The following is a 20,031-nucleotide window of genomic DNA, read 5'->3' on the forward strand; positions in this document are numbered from 1 at the left end:
AGCTTTTCTTTCCCTGCCTGATTACTGTGGGACTCACAGGGGTCCTGAAATTCATGCCTAATGGGGGTTATTTGTGGAACCAAAAGTTAGTCTACCTATTTCCTAAGGATGGTATATCATTTTCCAGGAATCGTAATTAAGTAAAAGAAAAAAAAAAAACAGCTTTAGATTATTTTTTAAAACAGCCAACTTGACATCCTCAACAATGTTTGAGGAAATGACAAACAGTCTTTGAAGAGAAATATGGGCATCCATCTGTGTAGGATAGAGAAGAACCAAACATGTTTTCTCAGATACATCCTAATTATAGTAACATCCAGAAATGGAATGGGTGCTTTCTAGACTTTGGCTGTCATGGACCAAAATATGGTACAGTATTTTTGAAAACAACATGTGCTTAACAATCCAATTATGCTTTCAAATTAAATATCACTATTCAAATATTGACTGCCGTTAACATCACTTAAAAAAAAGAGTATATTAGCAACAAAAAAAAATGAGAAAAATCAATTACCAAATTTTGTGATAGTTAAGAAAAGAGCATATTAACAACAAAAATGAGGAAAACCAATTACCAAATTTTGGAATAGAAGGGCTTTTCTTTTCTCGAGAAAATATACTACTTAACATATTTTCTTATTTTCAGAAAATAAGCTAAATCTTACTCCTATGGCACATGTGTGCATGCGTACACTCATACCCACAAGCACATACGTATGCATATATGCTTAATTGCCAGTCTTTCAGTTGACACAAATTAACTAGTTTGACCACACTTTTCCTTTGCTGATCCCCAACACTCCTGAAAGTGATGCACCTTAAGAACATGTATATAAGTGGGAAATACAATTGAAGTGTTAGAGTCCTTTTAGCTTTTCCTCAGGCAAACCGCTTGGAAGCCACCTTACCTCCCGTTTCCTCCCCAATCCTTTCTAGTCCTTCTTGCCTCCACACTAAGGCATCCTGGTCATCCTCTGCAAAGCCTGCTCCATCCCCCCAAACCAGAAGGACATTTCGTTCTCACTACAACCAAGCATTTAAAGAAAGGCCCAAACGTCCAGGCTCTGGAATCAAACGGACTTGGATTCAAATTCCAACTCCTTTAAAAGCAGTAAAATCTTGAGTGTTCCATTCAAACCTCACAGCCTCACCACTCAAAACCACGACAGTGTTAACTTTGTTAACTATCTTGAAAGGACTAAATCTAACAATGTGCTCTATTGTGCCTTGCCTATTTGTACAGTAACCACAAGGAAAATATCAGTGATTGCTAGCCTCTATCCTAATAAAGTCAACCATTATTTGTCTAATTTTTAATTCTTTACATTGTTTTCACATGCTTTCATTTTACTTGCTAGAATAATTTATGAGCTTCATCCATTACTTATCACTCATAGCATATGATATGGTGTTCTGGGCTTAGCAGATTTTCTGTGAATATGGAATACTAGCATATTGGTTGACAATATTAGGTTGCCCTTTTTGACAGCACCTTCACTTTTTTAATGAGTCAGAAATAGATGACAATTTTGACAATTTTGTGTTTCAATCTAACCTCTTCCAAAACAAAAGGGATTTTATTGGCTTCTTGGTTTATTCAGCTGTCTATCTATCTATCTATCTATCTATCTATCTATCTATCTATCTATTTTTCTATCTATGCTCTTTCTAGACAGGGTTTCTCTGTGTAATTGTGGCTATACCGGAACTCACTCCAGGCTGGCCTCATCTTCAGGCATGCAGTCATCATTAAGGAGATTTTCTAATCGGGTCTTTCTTCATGTGGGACTTTGGAAAGACCACTTAAAGGCTGTGCAGTCTGATTCTTCTTTGCCTCCTGTCTTACGTCTTTTGAAGAGAGATACTGCTCATGAGCTGAGCAGCCTCAAGGCTGTCCAAGGGAGATGGATGATTTGCTCTCAAAGCAATCAGTCAATAGATCAATATTACAGGGGATGGAAATCCGTGTCAGGTTGGAGTTTGGGTCACCAGGATGCTTGCTCGCTAAGTGGTTTTCCAGGTCTAGGGCCTTCTAATCATGGGCTGAGTTCTGTCACTATGTAGACTTCTGGTCCCCTTCCTCTCTCCCAATTTGTGTAGGAGGCTGCGCTAAACACTAGGCAATAGGCTCTATTGGTGGACAGTGGATTTCCTCAGCCTAATAAATCTTGAAGGATAAAAAATTATCTGTTGGCATGTGTTATAAATAGCTAAATCAAAGCCAGGCAGTGGTGGTGCATGATTTTAATCCCAGCACTGGGAAGGCAGAGGCAGACAAAGCTCTGAGTTTGAGGCTGGCTTAGTTTACATAGCAAGTTCCAGGACAACCAGGGCTACACAGAGAAACCCTGTCTACAGAAAACATAAATACATAAATGAATAAATAAATAAATAAAACAGCTGAATGAGCCAAGAGGCCAATAATACCTCTTTCATTTTGGAAGATGTTAGACTGAAATATGAAATTGTCAATATTCATCTATTTCTGACCCATAAAAAATGAACTTCCTAGCCAGGCATAGTGACACATACCTTTTATCCCAGTACTTGAGAAGCACAGTCAGGCAGATCTCTATGAATTTGAGGCCATCCTACTCTACATAGTGAGTTCCAGTACAGCCAGGGCTACACAGAGAGACCCTGCCTCAACCTCCACCCCCCCAAAAAAAGTAAACTTTATATCACTGAGCTCTCAGTTATAGATAGGAGGCAAAGTTTTATGCTTGCTTTTGAGCCTCTGCTTTGTGGTAGCTATTCAGAATACAGGTGATAGGGCTTAAGGGAACATTACTGCAGCTCTTTTCAGCACATGGTACCTGCTGGTAGAATGCCATGTGGGTTCCTCTGCCCAGTCAGTGGATTGGTAAGTAGGAAGTACCATAAGATCTTACTTTTGTTCTTCATAATAATAGGCTATTTCTTGGCATTTTCTGCCACCACAGCTGCCTCAGGACTGTGCAGAGAGTCTCTGAGATTTCCAGAGAATAAAGAATGAAAAATCCCATCCTCATTGAAGCAGGGAAGGAATCTATCCTGTTTGTGTGTTTATTCACAGTTCCTGGTACACAGAAGCCATTGGTGAATATATGCTAAACAAATTGAAAGAATCAAAGACCTAGACTCTGGTCACCCATCTGGTTAGTGTTGCTCAGATGGCCAGGAGACGGCCACCCCAGAAAAGCATGTTCAGTTCAGACTGGACTTCATAATTTCACATCAGAAATGTTCCTGCTTGTAGTGATCATCCTGCCTGGATGGAAATTTTACTTCTATGAACTACAAGGCCACCCGTACTGTAAATCTGAGACTGCTTTCTATACCATTGTGCTTTGGGCTGGTTCCCTCACGATTCTTTCCAGATGTGAAACATTCAGGTAGTTTACCAGACTCTCATCCTGTGGTGGTTTTCTGGTTTGTGATTCCTTTGCTCATTGACACAGAGCTCTCTAAGTATTGTACCATAGAGTGTGGTCATGAATCCAGAAATTTCAGGTAACTAACAGATAGAACTTTCCATTTTGGTTCTGGGTTTATCGGCTGATTTTTATAGCTCTTCGTTACTGATGTCTCTTTTTCAGTTGCTTAGCACCTCAAAACTTAAGGTATATGTGGGCAGACTCACAATTCCATGCTTCTGGAACTTGGGCTCTGAGATTCATTCACAGCCATTGAAAAAGTTCCCCCTCCTCCACTGTAGATTAAGGCCACAAAATGTTGGCAAAATATCATCAGGAAAATCACTGTATACTTTGGTTTTCTCTCCTGTTGATGTGCACAGTTGGTAGTGAATGGGCGTTAGACGGGCACTTTGTGTTTTCACGATGGCATCTCAGCAGATTTTTGTTGTTCGGTTTTGGTCTGAGCTATGGCATGCACAGCTTCACAGTGTTCAAGTGTGTACGAGTGCTCTCAGCCATTTGGACTATAAATAATTTTCAGAAAGCCCTTCCTCTTGGTGTCCATGTGAAGGACTTAAAATCTGTTTCATTATGGATGTTCTTTGAGCAAACTCCATGGTAAGTACATAAATGTTGAAGCAGCTCTGTGACCTCCTAAAATAAAGGCAGTTAAAACACACAAAAAGCAACTGAAGTCCATCACCTTTCACTGATTCTGCGTTGGGCCCAATCTGATACGAGTAAATTGGTAATTGGCAAATGATCTTTTGAATCTATATTTTCATCAAGAGAAAAAAATGTTGGCAGAAACAGAATTAGAATTCAAAGTGAATTCTGTGTCAATGTCCTTTTCTTTCTTTTTAAAAATTAAGTGTCTTTTGGTACTTTTTGATAGTGTAGCTATCAAATAGCTTTAAGTCTAAATAGCTTTAGACTATTTAGCTTTAGACTTAAAGCTATTTGGGTGGAGCAGGGAGAGAAGAAAAGAAAACGTCAGTATTTATTGCAATGGCCACGAGATGGCAGACGTAAAATCTAGACTTCTCAAAGTAACTGAGGCACCACATGAGTGATTACATCTTTGACAAGGAAGCCAAGTTTTAAAAGCATTGACTTCCCAGAGAAAAAGATTGTCTAGACCATCCTAAATTGTTAGCCAGTGCATTGCTTGCACAGCGAGAGAGAACAGCTTTCAGGTGGTAGGTATTTCTTTCAGCCTTTTCTAGAAGGTATTAAGTCTTCTGACCACTCACTCCTTGCAACCTGATTCTCATCTGGCCACCAACATCACTCATAGCACACTGATGGGACACACTGTGTCCTTCCCCCTGTTTGGTGCCTTTTATTCTCTCATGGATCAAAAGCAGGTTAGATAAAATGCTTCCAGAAAACTCAATTCTATACAAATGTATCTACAGAGTTCCTCTCTGTAGAACCTTATCTCTGCCTTAGACATTATAATAACACAATTCTATGGTATATTTTCTTTCCTTGCCACCTGTCCTTCTCACAGCAGTAGAATGACGATCTATTGTATTTTTCACTATAGTTTGCTTGTAGTAATAGTGATATACATATAGCATAAACAAAGGAAGTTTTATTTAATACACAATAGTCACATTAAGAAGGGAATTATCCAGGCTGGGGACATTTCAATGACTAAGAGTACTTACTGCTCTTCCAGAGGATCAGAGTTTCGTCCCTAGCACACACATCTCGTAGTTTACAACTGCCTGTAACTCCAGCCCAGGGAATCCCACACTCCATCCTGCCCTCCACAAGCATCCACACACATACATAACAAGGTATATTCATACACAGCCATATATATGTGCATAGACACATTAGAAATAAAAGTAGATCTGAATAAAACATGAAATATCTAGTTCAAGATACAGGAGTGCACTTTGTTGCTTCCTGTAAAAATTAGTAAATGAATAATTCTAAATGGATAATATAGGGAAATTAAAGAACATCATCTTTAGACACTTTTATACAAACACAATTGTATACATACACGTACCCACTTGCCAATAGAAAGAACCAATGAGCAAGTGCCCTATAGACTAAGCCTTGAAGTCAACTGATTTATTCTCTGGCAGTTGCTGAGTACCAACCAAAAAGTCAATACCGTGGTAAATCTCATGGCAGTAAGTGGTGATCATAAGCAACAGATTTCTTTTAGGTAGATATTAGGCAAAGCTTTGCCCACAGGGACATTCAGATAGATATAATTTTTCACTATCAGTCATCAGTAACCTCCCAAGGTCTCTGGTGTTACATTTCACATAGATCAGTCATAGAGGAAGGAAATCCAATAGAGAATCCATCTCATTACAGAAGACAAATGGAATGGCAGAAATGATCAAACATTGACATCTAACTGTACAGATGTGGTGGGCAACGGAAGTCCATTCCAATCACCCTCCCCGCCTCTCAAGCTTACCAATTTAATGTAAAGATGTTTTAATGGAAGGTTTTCATTGTTGTTTTGGAGTTGTTCGACATTGGTTAGACTGTGTACTAGACCTTGACTTCTAAAGGGTTACCTTTCAGAACACTTTTCCGTTTCCCAATTTCTTATGCTGCATAAAATCACATCCTACCCATTTCTGTGTGGCCTTTTGGCTGGAGTGATATTGAACAGTTATTAACCAAGTCAGGCCTGGCTGTCTGAGATGGGCTTGTCTGTAGTACACAAACTCATTTCCACACTCAAAATCTGTTTTCTCCTTCAAGTTTGTTTGTGAAACAGATGTCAGCTCATGAAAGTCAAATGTTCGGCTTAACAGAAACCAATTTTAGAGGTTTCTTTGAAACACTGTCCTGAAAGTAAGAGACTCGTTATATGTTTAGATATATTTAATGCAAGAGGGGCCTGGTACACAATAATGCAAAACTTTCAAGTCTTTAAATTTGTTGGTATCTGTGTTCTGAAAGAATAACTGTTCGTGTGTATCCCATGGCAACTGAACAAGAGTCTTTGTGTGCATTAGCACATTTAATTTTTGTAGTTATTCTTGGTTCATTTACAACCAAATCTAAGTTTCAGAGACGGTAAATGATTACCCAGTTACAAAGGCAGTAAGCTCTACTAATGATCATACCACAGAACATTTGATTGCAAAGCTCAAGTGCTGAGGATGAGTAGGTTCTCTAAATGGCCCCAGTGATATTTCATTCTCAAGGATAAGCTCCTTCTTTAAAAAAAAATTTTATTATTATCTTTTACTACAATTTATTCAGTTTGTATCTCAGCTGTGCCTCCCTCCCTTGTCACCTCCTAATCCTACCCTCCCTCCCTCTTCTCCCCCTATGGCCCTCCCCAAGGCCATTGATAGATGAGGTCCTCCACCCCTTCCATCTGACCCTAGCCTATCAAGCCTCATCAGGACTGGTTGAATTGTCTTCCTCTGTGGCCTGGCAAGGTGGCCCCCCACCCACCCAGTGGAGGTGATTAGAAAACCTGTCACAGTTCATGCCAGAGAAAGTCCCTGCTCCTTCTGAAGAAGCTAAGGTACACAGAAGAAACCTGCCCTGCCTTCCCTCCCCTCCTGCCTTCCTGTGTCCTTCCCTGCTTTCCCCTGAACACTCCTACTCTCCCCTGCCCTCCCCTATCTTTCCCTGCTCTCCCCTGTCCTCCCCTGCCCCAGTTTCTTGCTTTTGGATCTAGCACACAGGAATTAGTCATACCTCTCTACTAGGACCTTGACAACAGTCCTTCCTGCGCATCTTCATTGCCGCTTTATTCAACTTATCAAAGGGATAGAAATTTTCTGGATAATTTGGGGTAAGGGAGTAGCTCTTCCTACCATATCACTTCCTTTGGCTTTGGGCCTTGTACATGTAGGGAAATCATTTGGCTTTGTGTTCACCAACACTCCTTTGGCACATAATACTAAGTGTGCTAGCGTTTGCCATCTCAGTGCCACCGGCGTCCCTGATGAGAAGTAGCTTTCTAGGGTATTTGCGCTTGGAGCAACCTTCAAGGAAGATCAGCTGCCTCCATGAGTCAAACTAGAAGAATTTCGGGTGGGCGTTGCTACATAGAGAGAACTTCCTTAAGACTCTGTGGTCTCTGTTACAGGAAATTCCAATCAGGTGCTAGGAAGTTTCAGAGAATGAATTCTTGGTAATTGGAATGAGCTATTTTTTTGAGGTCAGGTTTAGGTGGGTGCAGAGAAAACCACATTATAGAATCTGGCCTGCCAGAGCCTGGCCTTTATCATCTGCTCTGTTTTTTTGTCCTTGATGAAACTAAAATATGTCTCACCTTGTAGGTCATACCTTGAGTGAGATACTTTACTTTTTTGTGAAGGCTCTTATGCTGGTATTACACATCATTGTGTCAGTAGGCATGGTGCATATTAATTAACATGAAAGGCCACTTCTATCTCCAGTTACTGTTTGAAAAGATATCTTTAAAAGAGAGGCTCATGAGCATCCCTTTCCAGAAGTGGTCACAGCACTCAACCCAGGGGCCAGAGAGCTGTTTTGAACAAGATCTTTCGTCGCCGTCTGTCTTAAGTCACCTCCTACTGAACTTATGGTTGAAGATTCAGGGTCATAAGGGAAAGAAAACAACAATTAACTGGGAAAAGTTGATTGAGCAGATTTTTTTTCCCACAGTCTGATTGGAGCATGACTGCCTGGGGCTGAACACCATACATAATGTAGGTCCACCCTCATATGTCATTATCCAAATGCTTCTTAATGGAATGCATTTTTCCAAGCATCTGCTTTTGTAATTGAATGTGTGCCTAAAGATGGGTCATCTAACTAAAACAAGAGCCCACAAGAAAGAAAGAAAAGAATAAGTGTCCATGCTTCTGCTCTGTCCCAATTTATAACCGTCCCTAATTGGCTTATTTTACTTGTAACTCTTGAAATTAATTTTAGGTTCCCTCTCCAAGCTCAAACCATCATTAATGGAATGACAGCAGCAGGGAGTGAAACAGAAATGTTTACAGTGCACCCTTTTAAATGGAAGGTGATAAGTGTCATAGCTGTGCGTTACCGTCAGCCGATCCTGAAGCTCTCCTGCTTAGGTTAGCCGTGGGCGACACACAAAAGGAGACATTGATCATGGCAGAAGGTAGCCTTCAGCCCTCTTTTGTGCTAGTTTCTGGAGGATGTTTTTCAGGGTGGCTAAAACCATTTTTTTCAGTGTTTTATTAGCTGGGTCTTGACTACCTCCTACAAAGTGAATGACAGTTTAGGGTTATTAAGTATGTTCCTGTGCATATTTTTATCCATTGTTAACCCCCTCTAAATACATGGGGGGCACAGAACTCCTCCTCCTTCCTCTCCATTGTTGCCCATATTTGTTAAAGAAGTTATTCTCTTTGACGTATGTTTAGGCTGCACTTTGATGAAATGCTGTCTGTGTTCCACTTTCTTAGCTTGGCACACAGCAGACTCCACAGATTTATTTCTCTTTGCATTATCTTATCTTCCTTGCTAGCATATTTGGGCTTCCTTTTCATATTCTGAGCTTTGTTTTGGTGTGCAGACAGATTACCTCAGTAACTGTATACTAAAGTATAGCAGTGCTCTACGGATAATCTTGCAGGCTTCCACTATATACTTAACCCTACTAAATGACTAAGAATGTATTTATATGCAATTCTTATGTTGTCTGTGAATAAGAAAAAAAAGAATGGATTGAGTATTGAACATGATTTAAAGATCTAGGAACATTTCTTGTTGGTGGAACAGAACCAATTTCTAAAGCAGAGCAAATCTGGCCTTAGATTCAGGAGGCATTGTATTTATTGAAAAAAATAAGAATTCTCCGCATGGGCAGAAAAGCAGAAATAGTTAACTGAGCCTCCAGCTATTCTCTCAAGCACACTTCACATGCTTCATTGGAGCACCGGAGTGTGGGTGCTCTGTGGCAGTGTGTTATCAAGTGGGCTCCCAAGAACTGAAAAAGGAGACAGGTAGGATGTCGGGCTGGCCAAATGAAGCTCATCTTTTCTAAATTGTGTTCAGGATCACCATAAAGGAATACTTTTAGAGCAAAAATAATGGGAATAATTGCACAGAATCTGGCTCATAGTGATTTAAACTATTGTTGATAGCAGAACAAGTCTGTGGATTTTGTAAAGCTGGTTGTATAACATACAGTGCAACGACCCTGCCAACCCAGAGCCTTGGCCTCTCATAGCTACCTGTGTAAGAGCAGCCAGAAACAGTCTTAACCTCTCCAGAAACCTTGATGGATGACGTGGTCATACTTATCTTTATATGTTTTTGTTATCTTCTGATAATTGCTCCTTTAATTTAATGATCACAATTACTTACTATTAATCTCAATATATTTTAAAGGGGATCTTATTAGTTTCTGACCAATATTTAGATGAGGGTTTCAAATACCTATGATTTTCATTAAATGAACTTTACTAGAGAGTTTTATAATTATATAGTGCAAGCATACATAGGCATATTGATCAACCAAAATAAAAAATATGAAGAAACACGTAGATTATTTTTATGAATACTAATGTTGGTGAGTGGCCTTGAAAATGTTTTTATAAAAATTGTTTTATGAGCTATATTTGGTGATAACATCTATAAAGAATTAGAAACTAATATGCATTTTTAACACTAAAGTGAGAATTAAAAATTAATTTATTGAGATTAGGTTTATAGCTCAGTGATATAGTCCTTACCAGGCACAATGCCCTAGTTCAATTCTTGTCAATAATAACGATGATGATATTATTATATTCATGATTATATCATTATTATTATCATTATTGTTGTTATGAAAGGAAAAGAAAGTATTAAACCCTTAAGAACCCTGGATTATCGACTCCTGGGGAAAGGGAGGCTTTGAATGGTCAGTCTTTGGGTTATGGTAACATTTAGGGGTTGTTATTAAAGCTGTGTAGTATCAAGCTTTGGAAGAGGAAAACCGGCAAAGGGGGCAAAAGCAGACATAGAAAGCCTTGTTAGGAGATTCTTGACATTTTTCTAGTGGGAGTCAACCTAGATTGTCCTGGACTTGACATGTGAAAACTAGGTGCCCCTATCTAAACATCAAGGCTGAGAATGATAGAACATAAATAATTCCTGAAAACGTTTAAATGTACAAAGCTTCGGAAGCTTGTGCCTGCTGTTTCTTGGTGAGGTGAAGGATTCCTATGGTACTTAACATTCAGTCTGATGGCATGTTGTGGGAGGAAGGAATGACATAGAAAGGGATAAACAGAGAACAGTAAATGTGTGTCCACATCTCTCCCCTTTACCATTCAGGCTCCTATTGACTGTCCACTCCTATCTCAAAAACTGTGGAGAGTTTGGGACTGCCTTTACTGCACGTAGCAGGCTGTCCCTCCCCCCTCTTGAATGTAGGAGATGAGAAGAGATTCTGTGCCAGAGACAACATATTTTATTGCTGACACAGAGAGATCACTGCTGGCATTTCTGCATCTATTCCCCCTGCAACTGCTCCCACAGGCCCCAGGTGAGCACACTCGTGCAGCGATTTGTAGTAAAGGAGAGCAGCTCCGTTCTTATGGAGCTTGAATACTTTGTTATAGGCAACAGCATGCCTGCCCGTGGCTCATCACTATGATGTGGCATAGTAAGCAACCCAACCCTTTGACGTAGAGAGAGACCACCATCGTCTCCAAGGCTCATTGCTATACTAGTATCCTGGCAAGACGAGAAGATAATACCTTTGCTTCTAAAATGGACAGAAACACAAGACTCCTGATGAACAGTTTCCCAGAAAACTTAAATATTTTTACATCATGAAGACTTGTATCAGCATTTTAAGGGCTTCATATAGCTATAAAGAAATATCCATAGGAATAGAGCACAATTTACTACAAACTTCCTAACACCTATGGAAAAAAATAACATTGTTGACGTCAGCTTAGAACGTAGTAGTAAAATGTTGCAGTGACCTGTGTGTTATACCTAGGCCTGTTAGAGAAAATTACTAACATTGGAACAGATTGCAAGGTTGAAGTAAAATAGTTAAGCTTTTCCTGTCCTTTGGAGAAATTTGGTTCAGCCATTCAAAAATGTAAAATAAAAAATATTTACAGTTCTCAATCATCACTTTTTAAAAATGTATTTGTGAAGAGTCCATGAGGTATAAGCCTCAGATATGAACTCAAGCACATGGGCTCCCTTTGGTTTGCAATGTACACAGCCTCGTCAACACAGCATGTTAGAGGAACATGCCGTAGCAGAGTGATGGGGAGGTCTGACATCTCAAGATGATACCTAGTAACTCTTGTGGCCTGAGCTATAGTAGTTTTCATTTGAAAAGTGGAAACATTGTATAGATGTACCACAATTTCTGCATCCATTCTTCAGTTGAGGGGCATCTGGGTTGTTTCCAGCTTCTGGCTATTACAAATAAAGCTGCTACAAACATGGTTGAGCAAATGTCCTTTTTGTGTACTTGAGCCTCTTTTGGATATATGCCCAGGAGTGGTGTGGCTGGATCTTGAGGAAGCGCTATTCCTAGTTGTCTGAGAAAGCGCCAGATTGCTTTCCAGAGTGGTTGTACAAGTTTACATTCCCACCAGCAGTGGAGAAGGGTTCCCCTTTCTCCACAACCTCTCCAGCATGTGTTGTCACTTGAGTTTTTGATCTTGGCCATTCTCATGGGTGTAAGGTGAAATCTCAGGGTTGTTTTGATTTGCATTTCCCTAATGGCTAGTGAGGTTGAGCATTTCTTTAAGTGCTTCTCTGCCATTCGGTATTCCTCTACAGAGAATTCTCTGTTTAGCTCTGTTCCCCATTTTTTAAGTGGATTACTTGGTTTGCTGCTTTTCAGCTTCTTTAGTTCTTTATATATACTGGATATGAATCCTCTGTCAGATAAAGGGTTGGTGAGGATTCTTTCCCAATCTGTAGGTGGTCGCTTTGTTTTGATGACGGTGTCCTTTGCTTTGCAGAAGCTCTTCAGTTTCATGAGGTCCCATTTATTGATTGTTGCTCTTAGAGCCTGTGCTGTTGGTGTTCTGTTCAGGAAGTTTTCTCCTGTACCAATGAGTTCTAGGGTATTTCCCACTTTTTTTTCAAAGCCGATTTAATGTGTCTGGTTTTATGTTGAGGTCTTTGATCCACTTGGACTTCAGTTTTGTGCAGGGTGATAAATATGGATCTATTTTCATTTTTCTACATGTAGACATCCTGTTGGACCAGCACCATTTGTTGAAGATGCTATCTTTTTTCCATTGAATGGTTTTGGCGTCTTTGTCAAAGATCAGGTGTCCGTAAGTGTGTGGGTTTATTTCTGGGTTCTCTGTTCGGTTCCATTGATCCACCATTCTGTTTCTATGCCAGTACCATGCAGTTTTTAAAACTGTTGCTCTATAGTACAGCTTAAGATCAGAGATGGAGATACCTCCAGAAGATCTTTTATTGTAGAGGATTGTTTTAGCAATTCTGGGTTTCTTGTTATTCCATATGAAGTTGAGAATTTTTCTTTCCAGGTCTGTAAAGAATTGTGTTGGTAATTTGATGGGCATTGCATTGAATCTGTAGATTGCTTTTGGTAAGATGGCCATTTTTACTATGTTAATCTTTCCAAGCCATGAGCATGGGAGATCTTTCCATCTTCTCATATCTTCTTCTAATTCTTTCTTCAGAGATTTGAAATTTTTTTCATACAAGTCTTTGAAAGGATCATCCTGAGTGAGTTGTCCCAGAAGCAAAAAGACACACACGGTATATACTCACTCATATAGACATACAACATAGGACAAACCCACTAAAACCTGTGCATCTAAAGAAACTAAGCAAGAGAGAGGACCCTAACTAAAATGTCCAATCCCCATCCGGAAAGGCAAAGAGGATGGACATCAGAAAAAGAAGAAAACAGGAAACAACCTAGGAACCTACCACAGAGGGCCTCTGAAAGCCTCTGCCCTACAGACTATCAATGCAGATGCTGAGCCTGATGGGCAACTGTTGGGCAGAGGGAAGGGAATTTTATGTAAGAACTGGGAAATAGTAAGAGCTGGAGAGGACAGGGTCTCCACAAGGAGAGCAACAGAACCAGAAAATTTGAACACAGGGAACTTCCCAGAGACTCATACTCCAACCAAGGACTATTCATAGAGATAACCCAGAACCCCTGCACAGATGTAGCCCAGGGCAGTTCAGAGTCCAATTGGGTTACATAGTAATGGGAACAGGGACTGCCTCTGACATAATCTGATTGGCCTGCTCTTTGATCACCTCCCCCTGGGGGGGAGCAACCTTACCAGGCCATAGTAGAAGACAATGCAGCCACTTTTGATGTGAACTGATAGACTAAGATCAGAAAGGAGAGGAGAACCTCCCCTATCAGTGGACTTGGGGAGTGGCATGCATGCAGAGGGAGGAGGGAGGGTGAGATTAGGAGGGGAGGAGGGAGGGGCTCATGGGGGGATGCAGAATGAATAAAGTGTAATTGAAAAAAAAAAAAAGAAAAGTGGAAACATTTCCTGATATGTTCGACTCATGCAAACATCATCCTGAGCTTCTGGCAGAAGCTCTTACTGCCAAGCATTAGTAGAGGCCCAAAAGACCCATACATATCCCTGTCATGAAAATTAGCTAGGGGAATCAGAGATTCAAATAATTGCTCTCTTGTCCAAACATCTAGAAGAAAGCAATTTTGATGATAGGGACAAGAAAATACAGCCCAAGAGCATGAGCAGGTTTCAGTGTTAGGACTTACACGCATGCAAAAGTCCCAATACTGAGGCTCTCCTGAAGCTATGATGTCCTCCGAAGTATCTAGAGTGGCCATCTAGGTGGTCACTTATGAAGAAGAGAAGACATCCATGAAACGTGCTCAGGAAAGCGTCTGCTTATCCAAAAATTGTCTGAGACCATCCCAAGTTGCAATTTGTAACAAGTATGTTTCTAAAAGGTGACTGTAAAGATGGGGCGGGGGGACAACTTGAAACTTCCAGGTAGTCAGTGGTCATAAATATATCCAGAGGAAAATATTTAATATTTAATTTTCTTTCTTATTAGTGTCTCTCTATGTGTGTGCATGCGCACATGCACACACATGCGCACTCTTGATGCGTCATGGTGAGGGTAGCCTGGGGAGCACAGTGTGCATGTGGAAATTAGAGGGCAACTTTGTGGACTTAGATTCCAGGAGTCTGAACTCAGGCTGTCGGCTATGACCCAAGTACCTTTACCCGCTGAACTGTCTTGCTCTGTCCAGATTTCTTATTTTGAAGAAGAAGGCCAATTATGTTTTTGAAGTTTATAAAAATTAAAAGTGAACTCATTTAATACTAGAACCAATCTGCTTGATCACCCATAGCTCTTTCTAGAAGCTGCAGCTACCAAGGATAAATGAGGTCTTAAGTTGATAGGACGTCACAGGTAATAAATATTCACTAACCTGTCAAGTGGGGAAGGGTATCATGGGAAAATTAAGTGCTATGATGTGACGGAATTTAAACTGGGATTCAGGGTGGCAGGTGGGGCATCTCTGTGAGAGATGGTAACTGGAGAAACTTCTCTGATGAAGACACATTTTCCCTGGAATCTGGAGGTTGGGAAGCCGTGTAACAAAGGCAATGCCTCTGACATGAAAACAAGGTCCACATTCACTAAAGAAATTGAAAATGGAAAGGAGACCCTTGTGAAGATCTCTACCTGACATTGGAAGAGAAATGTCATATGAAAAAAAAATCTCATGTGCTAATGAATTTGCTGCCTGGTGTTTCTGGGGTGCCTTGGAGTCATAGAGCCTTACTGGCAGATAATGTAGAACTTGATGGATGGATAGAACTGTGTTAGGAATCGATGTTTATCGTGATTCCCCCCCCCCATTTCTGATTGGTAGCTGTGTTTCTGAAGCCTTTGAAAGAACCCTCTCTCTAGGGATAGAATGCCCACTCTTAATGATGCCGACCCAGCTACCTTGTCCATCTGAGAACAAAGCGTAGTTTTTCTTAAGTACTGTTTAAAGGGATTTTTTTCCACAGAGATAATAGTTGGTTGCTCAACTAAATTACTAATGACACTTATTAGAGGATTTTTTAGAGGATTGTTTCTGCTTTTCCTTTTGCAAAGAAGGGTCACAATTGCTGTTTATCTTACCAGACAGGAAGCACTGCTTGCGGCCATCAGTGAAAAAGATGCAAACATTGCCTTGCTGGAATTGTCCGCCTCCAAAAAGAAAAAGACGCAGGAGGAAGTCATGGCTCTGAAGCGGGAGAAAGACCGACTGGTGCATCAGTTAAAGCAGCAGGTGGGGCGTCCTGCACGCAAGGTGTGTCTTGCTGGGTCAGGGGCCTCGGTGCTTTTCCTGGGTTTTGCCATTCTCCATTCTCCCATGTCCATTCCGCAGGCTCAAGCAGCTACAACCAGGTAGGAGCAAAACCCCTGCACTGTCACCAGAACACCGTGTCACTGCTTCTCCATGATGGTGTGCATGCAGCTGGGCTTGCGTGGTTTGCAGCTGGCACTGCTTTCCTTTCTTTTATATCAGCGTCATCTTCGCAGAAATAGCTCTCAGCTCTCTTCCTTTCAGTAGACTTCCATTTCTAATTGGATCCTAGAAATACCCAATTAAACTTTGGGGACTATCTTTCCCTTCAATCTTGCTCACCTTATGGGATCTGTGAAGAACTCCCCTCATCTAGTTCCAAAAGTTCCTTTCTCTCTCTACTTTTCCAGCTATTGTTCTTCAGCTGTTTCCTCCGGATCTCTCAGTGAAGGAGCACCTCCCAACTCTAGTCCCACTAGACTAGGCTTAGAGACCTGTCTGTCATGATTCGTTCTAATTCATAGTCACCCCTTTGGCCCCATTATTCTTTATTTCCTTCTCTCTAGGCCATTGTGCTTGTCTTAGAGAAATGGAAGGAGAGAAAGTCCTAACTTTCACAGAATTCACTTTGCTTTGAGGAGGGGTTTCTGGAAGCAGCTTAAGTAGAAATTAATTTTATCTGAAGTATACTAGAAAGCCATCACAGGAATCTACAGATAATGTTCTTCTCCATATATAACTTGGGAAAGGACCACGGTGTAGTTCAGTGGTAGAGAGAACTTGTCTATCCCCATGTTCTCTCCCCAACATGTGTGGAGGGTGCGGAAATCACTTCCATATTCAGTGACATCTTTGGGAAAGCAGTGATTAAAAATTGTCATTCAGATTCTTGCTTTATAAAGCCTACTCAGCTCAGTGGTGTGTGACCTCATGAGGTGCCTGCCGCATCTCAACTATAGCCTGTGGCCCTGAATTTCTCCAAATGGCATGTATCTACATGGATTTGAGGCCCTAGGATTGACATGTGGACCGCTCAGATGAACTGGCCTAACCACAGTACCTGGGAACAAGCGTCCTCACCCTGCAGAATGCCAACTCGTTCCCACCTCAGGAAGGAAAAGGCATTCTTTGAGCGTGAGTCCATTTCCTATAGGACTGCCTTGCTGAAAGACAGAGAGAGACCACTGCCATGCCTGGGCTCCTTCTCCTTGCAGAGGGAGGGCCTCGGTTGCTGCTGGACATGGGATCATTCTACAGAGCAGCATGCCTTGCTAGCACTGGCCCCCAGGCGCAGAAATGGCTTTTATCTGGCCTCTTTGTTTGGGGCTATGCATCTTCTACGCTGGGTTTTCTAATCACTTGGCCTCAGAAAGTCAAGATGAGCATCCTTTGCTTCCCCCCTAATACCTTTCCTGAGCACCCAGCACCCTCCTCTCCTGCACCTAACCATTGTAGCTTTCTCCCACAGGTTTATAGGTCTAGGAAACAGCCCCCGTGCTCAAATGTACCGTGCACTTGTGATGCTGGCTACAGCCCAGATTTTACGGCCAAGTACCACGGGTCCAGCTACGATGCATACATGAGCCAAAGGTCTCAGGTCAGTCAGCTGACAAGGAAACAGACCCCACTGAGTAAGGGGGGTGGGAGCGCAGGAGAACCACTCTCTTATCCTGATTGTCACCTCTTGTGCAGATTTCTAGGACTTGGTGGCTACGAAGTCTGGTACCACATAAGACAGCTTCATTTTGTGTTTGTGCAGTATCATTTCTTATATTTTATCTTTCCCCAGTGATTCCAAACTTGGTGGCCACCACTCAGGGTCAAATAGCTTGGCCAGGCTGCCAAGCCACGGAGGGGGTCAAAGTGTCACTACCAATCCCATGGGGCTTGTTTTTTCTTTCTATCTTTTAGGTACATTTTTTCTTCACATCACCGTCTATTTTGCCATCTAAGACATTTTAAGCTGTTTTTCTTTCTCTCTCGGGGTTATAAAAAGTACATTCTCCAGTGACAGTAAGAACTGGAGGAAACTGTACAGAGCCTTCATTCTTGAGACAGGTTCAGCTTGGAGATCCAGGACTGGTGAGTTAGGCCCCACCTAGACTGAGGCAGAGTTGGAAGGGTTTTTATGGAGAAGGAGAACATGGAGGAGGAGTAGGGTGGATAAACTTAGCTTTGAAATCTTTCTTCCAGTCCCACCTACAGACAGTGATAGAAATCACACATTTAAGTACCGCCATTGCAAGTGATTATGAATCTAAGAATAATTGTTAATTTACTTGTAAAGTCAGTTTTCTCTCCCTTTTTTTTTTTTTTTTTTTTTTTTTTTTGTTGTTGTGGTATGGGCTTTGTGTTCAGGGTCCCTTAGAGATTTTTTTTTCTTAATCATCATAGCCACTCTACACATAGGGGCCAGAATTTCCTCTTTTTAAGGGGACAAAACTCAGGTTCAAGAGTGTAGAATTATTTAGCCCAAAGACCCACATCTGTTAGTCTGCCTTGGGCTTTATGGCTACATGGCCCCATATAGAACCCTCCACATGCAGGAAGAAATCCTGTGTGACAATTGGAAGGGTATTTCTAGAAATCGTGAAGTTTCTACACTTTATAAACCTGAAGCAGTTGCTTAAATACCCAGGTAAGATGTCAAAATGATGCCATCCTGGAGTTCTTAGCCTTAGCTAGTTTGATTACATCATAAGTAATGTGTAGTCATTGTGAGCTCCCACCATGAGCTAGGAATGAATCTGAGATCTTTGCGTGCATTCACTCCTCAAACCCCCAGTAACTGGAAAAGAAGGGAGGGTGATGCCCTTAGAGAGTTGAAGGTGATGTCCAGAGAGGCCAGGCAGTTTGCTTAGGCCGTACAGTCTTACGTGGATTTTACCAAAAATATCCCATCTGGAACTGCTTCCTTTGAATCTGGATTTTAGACTAGGTGTCTGGATGACTGTAGATTTCTCTCTGATCTTCAGTTTCTTTTTTTGTGTATCAGGCTAATAAACTGTGCATGCTGCACAAGGTATGCAAAGTACTTTGTGTGTGCCCTGCACATAACAACTGTTATATGTATACATGGGATCTGTTCCTTTCATTGCTCGTGCTACCACAACTACTAATTATCAGCACCACTGGTCCCCAGGGGCAGTTGGGTTTTTATTTTATTGCCATTGTCCTGCACACAGATGGAGTCACAGCTTGCAGAGAGCATACTGTTGAAGTGTGGTAGAGAGAGCAGACAGATACCGCCCCCTAGCCTTCCTATTCCCCTTCCCCAAACTCTCAAGCCCTTGGAGAACATCAAGCAGATGTATCAAGAGCCCTAGATCCCAATCTCAGCCCATAATACTCACTAAATTTGCTTGGTTTGTGGGTGCAGCCTGTGGAGATAGACACCAGCCAGGGAAGATGAGCTGAGAGCTCTCTTGTTTTCACTTATCGGCTGGCAGGGGAGAACACAGCTCTCTTGAAGGCAGGGACAGCTACCTCTGTGTCTGAACAGGTAGGTAATGATACTTTCTGGTTTGTGAGATATACCGTGTTATACAAACTGCCATATTAGTCAGTGTGTCTTTCCCAGAAAGTCTGCCCACTGCCCAGTCCTGGGTGACTGAACAGGCAGAGTTCCTTCATCAATCATCATAGTCATTGAGTCTTACTAAACATAAAGTGGGCACTCAAAGAACATTTGTTGTGGGTATGCTTGATGCGAAGCACCAGTGAAGTACATCTCTGTCTCTCTGTCTCTGTCTCTGTCTCTGTCTCTCTCTCTCTCTCTCTCTCATGTCTTTCTTTTTTTTTCTCTCTTTAGCAGTCATTTTATCTTCTTTATGCCACGCCCTCTGCTAGGTGCTGGGTGAGTCATCTATTTTGCTACCATATGAGAAAGGTAGCAACAAATGACGTAACCAGTGCCACAGCATCCATCCTGCCTACAGTGCAGAGCTAGGTTCCGAGGCTGCTAGAGCTGGAGCGCTATGACTTAGCTCGTGCTAGGCTGAACACTGTGATAGGACTGGCCTTCGTTAGTGCTCCTAGGAATTAGAATAAAGGCAACCAGAACTAGTGTACTTCTCACCTGGCCCAGGCTGTTAGTCTCACACTTTACAGATGTCATCCAAGGAAGCTAACTCCAGTACCTCATCTAATGGAGGAGAGAAGGGCTTTCTTCCTTACTGAGACCAGGTTCCCTGCAGGTGTTTGATGTGGCAAGTGTTTACTGAGAACTTAGTCTGTCCTAGAGTATTAGATGATTTTGAAATATCTATTCGGGACTAAAATTAGTGAAGACACCTTTCTTACAGAACTTAGTTTTAACCATTGAATGAAGGGAGTAAACAACCAAATCAGGGACTGTAGGGTAAAAGAACAAAATAAAATACA

The 20,031-nt window shown here is 41.5% G+C and overlaps 1 protein-coding gene across 1 annotated transcript in view; it reads left to right on the forward strand.

The window, feature by feature from the left end:
* Erc2 (ELKS/RAB6-interacting/CAST family member 2) overlaps positions 1-20,031 on the forward strand; it is an 898,378-nt gene that overhangs the window by 680,460 nt on the left and 197,887 nt on the right. The window contains 1 exon segment of the mRNA XM_060390770.1: positions 15,483-15,651. Coding sequence (XP_060246753.1) covers positions 15,483-15,651 — 169 coding nt within the window.

Source organism: Meriones unguiculatus, chromosome 9, assembly GCF_030254825.1.
Source record: "Meriones unguiculatus strain TT.TT164.6M chromosome 9, Bangor_MerUng_6.1, whole genome shotgun sequence".
Lineage (NCBI taxonomy): Eukaryota > Metazoa > Chordata > Mammalia > Rodentia > Muridae > Meriones > Meriones unguiculatus.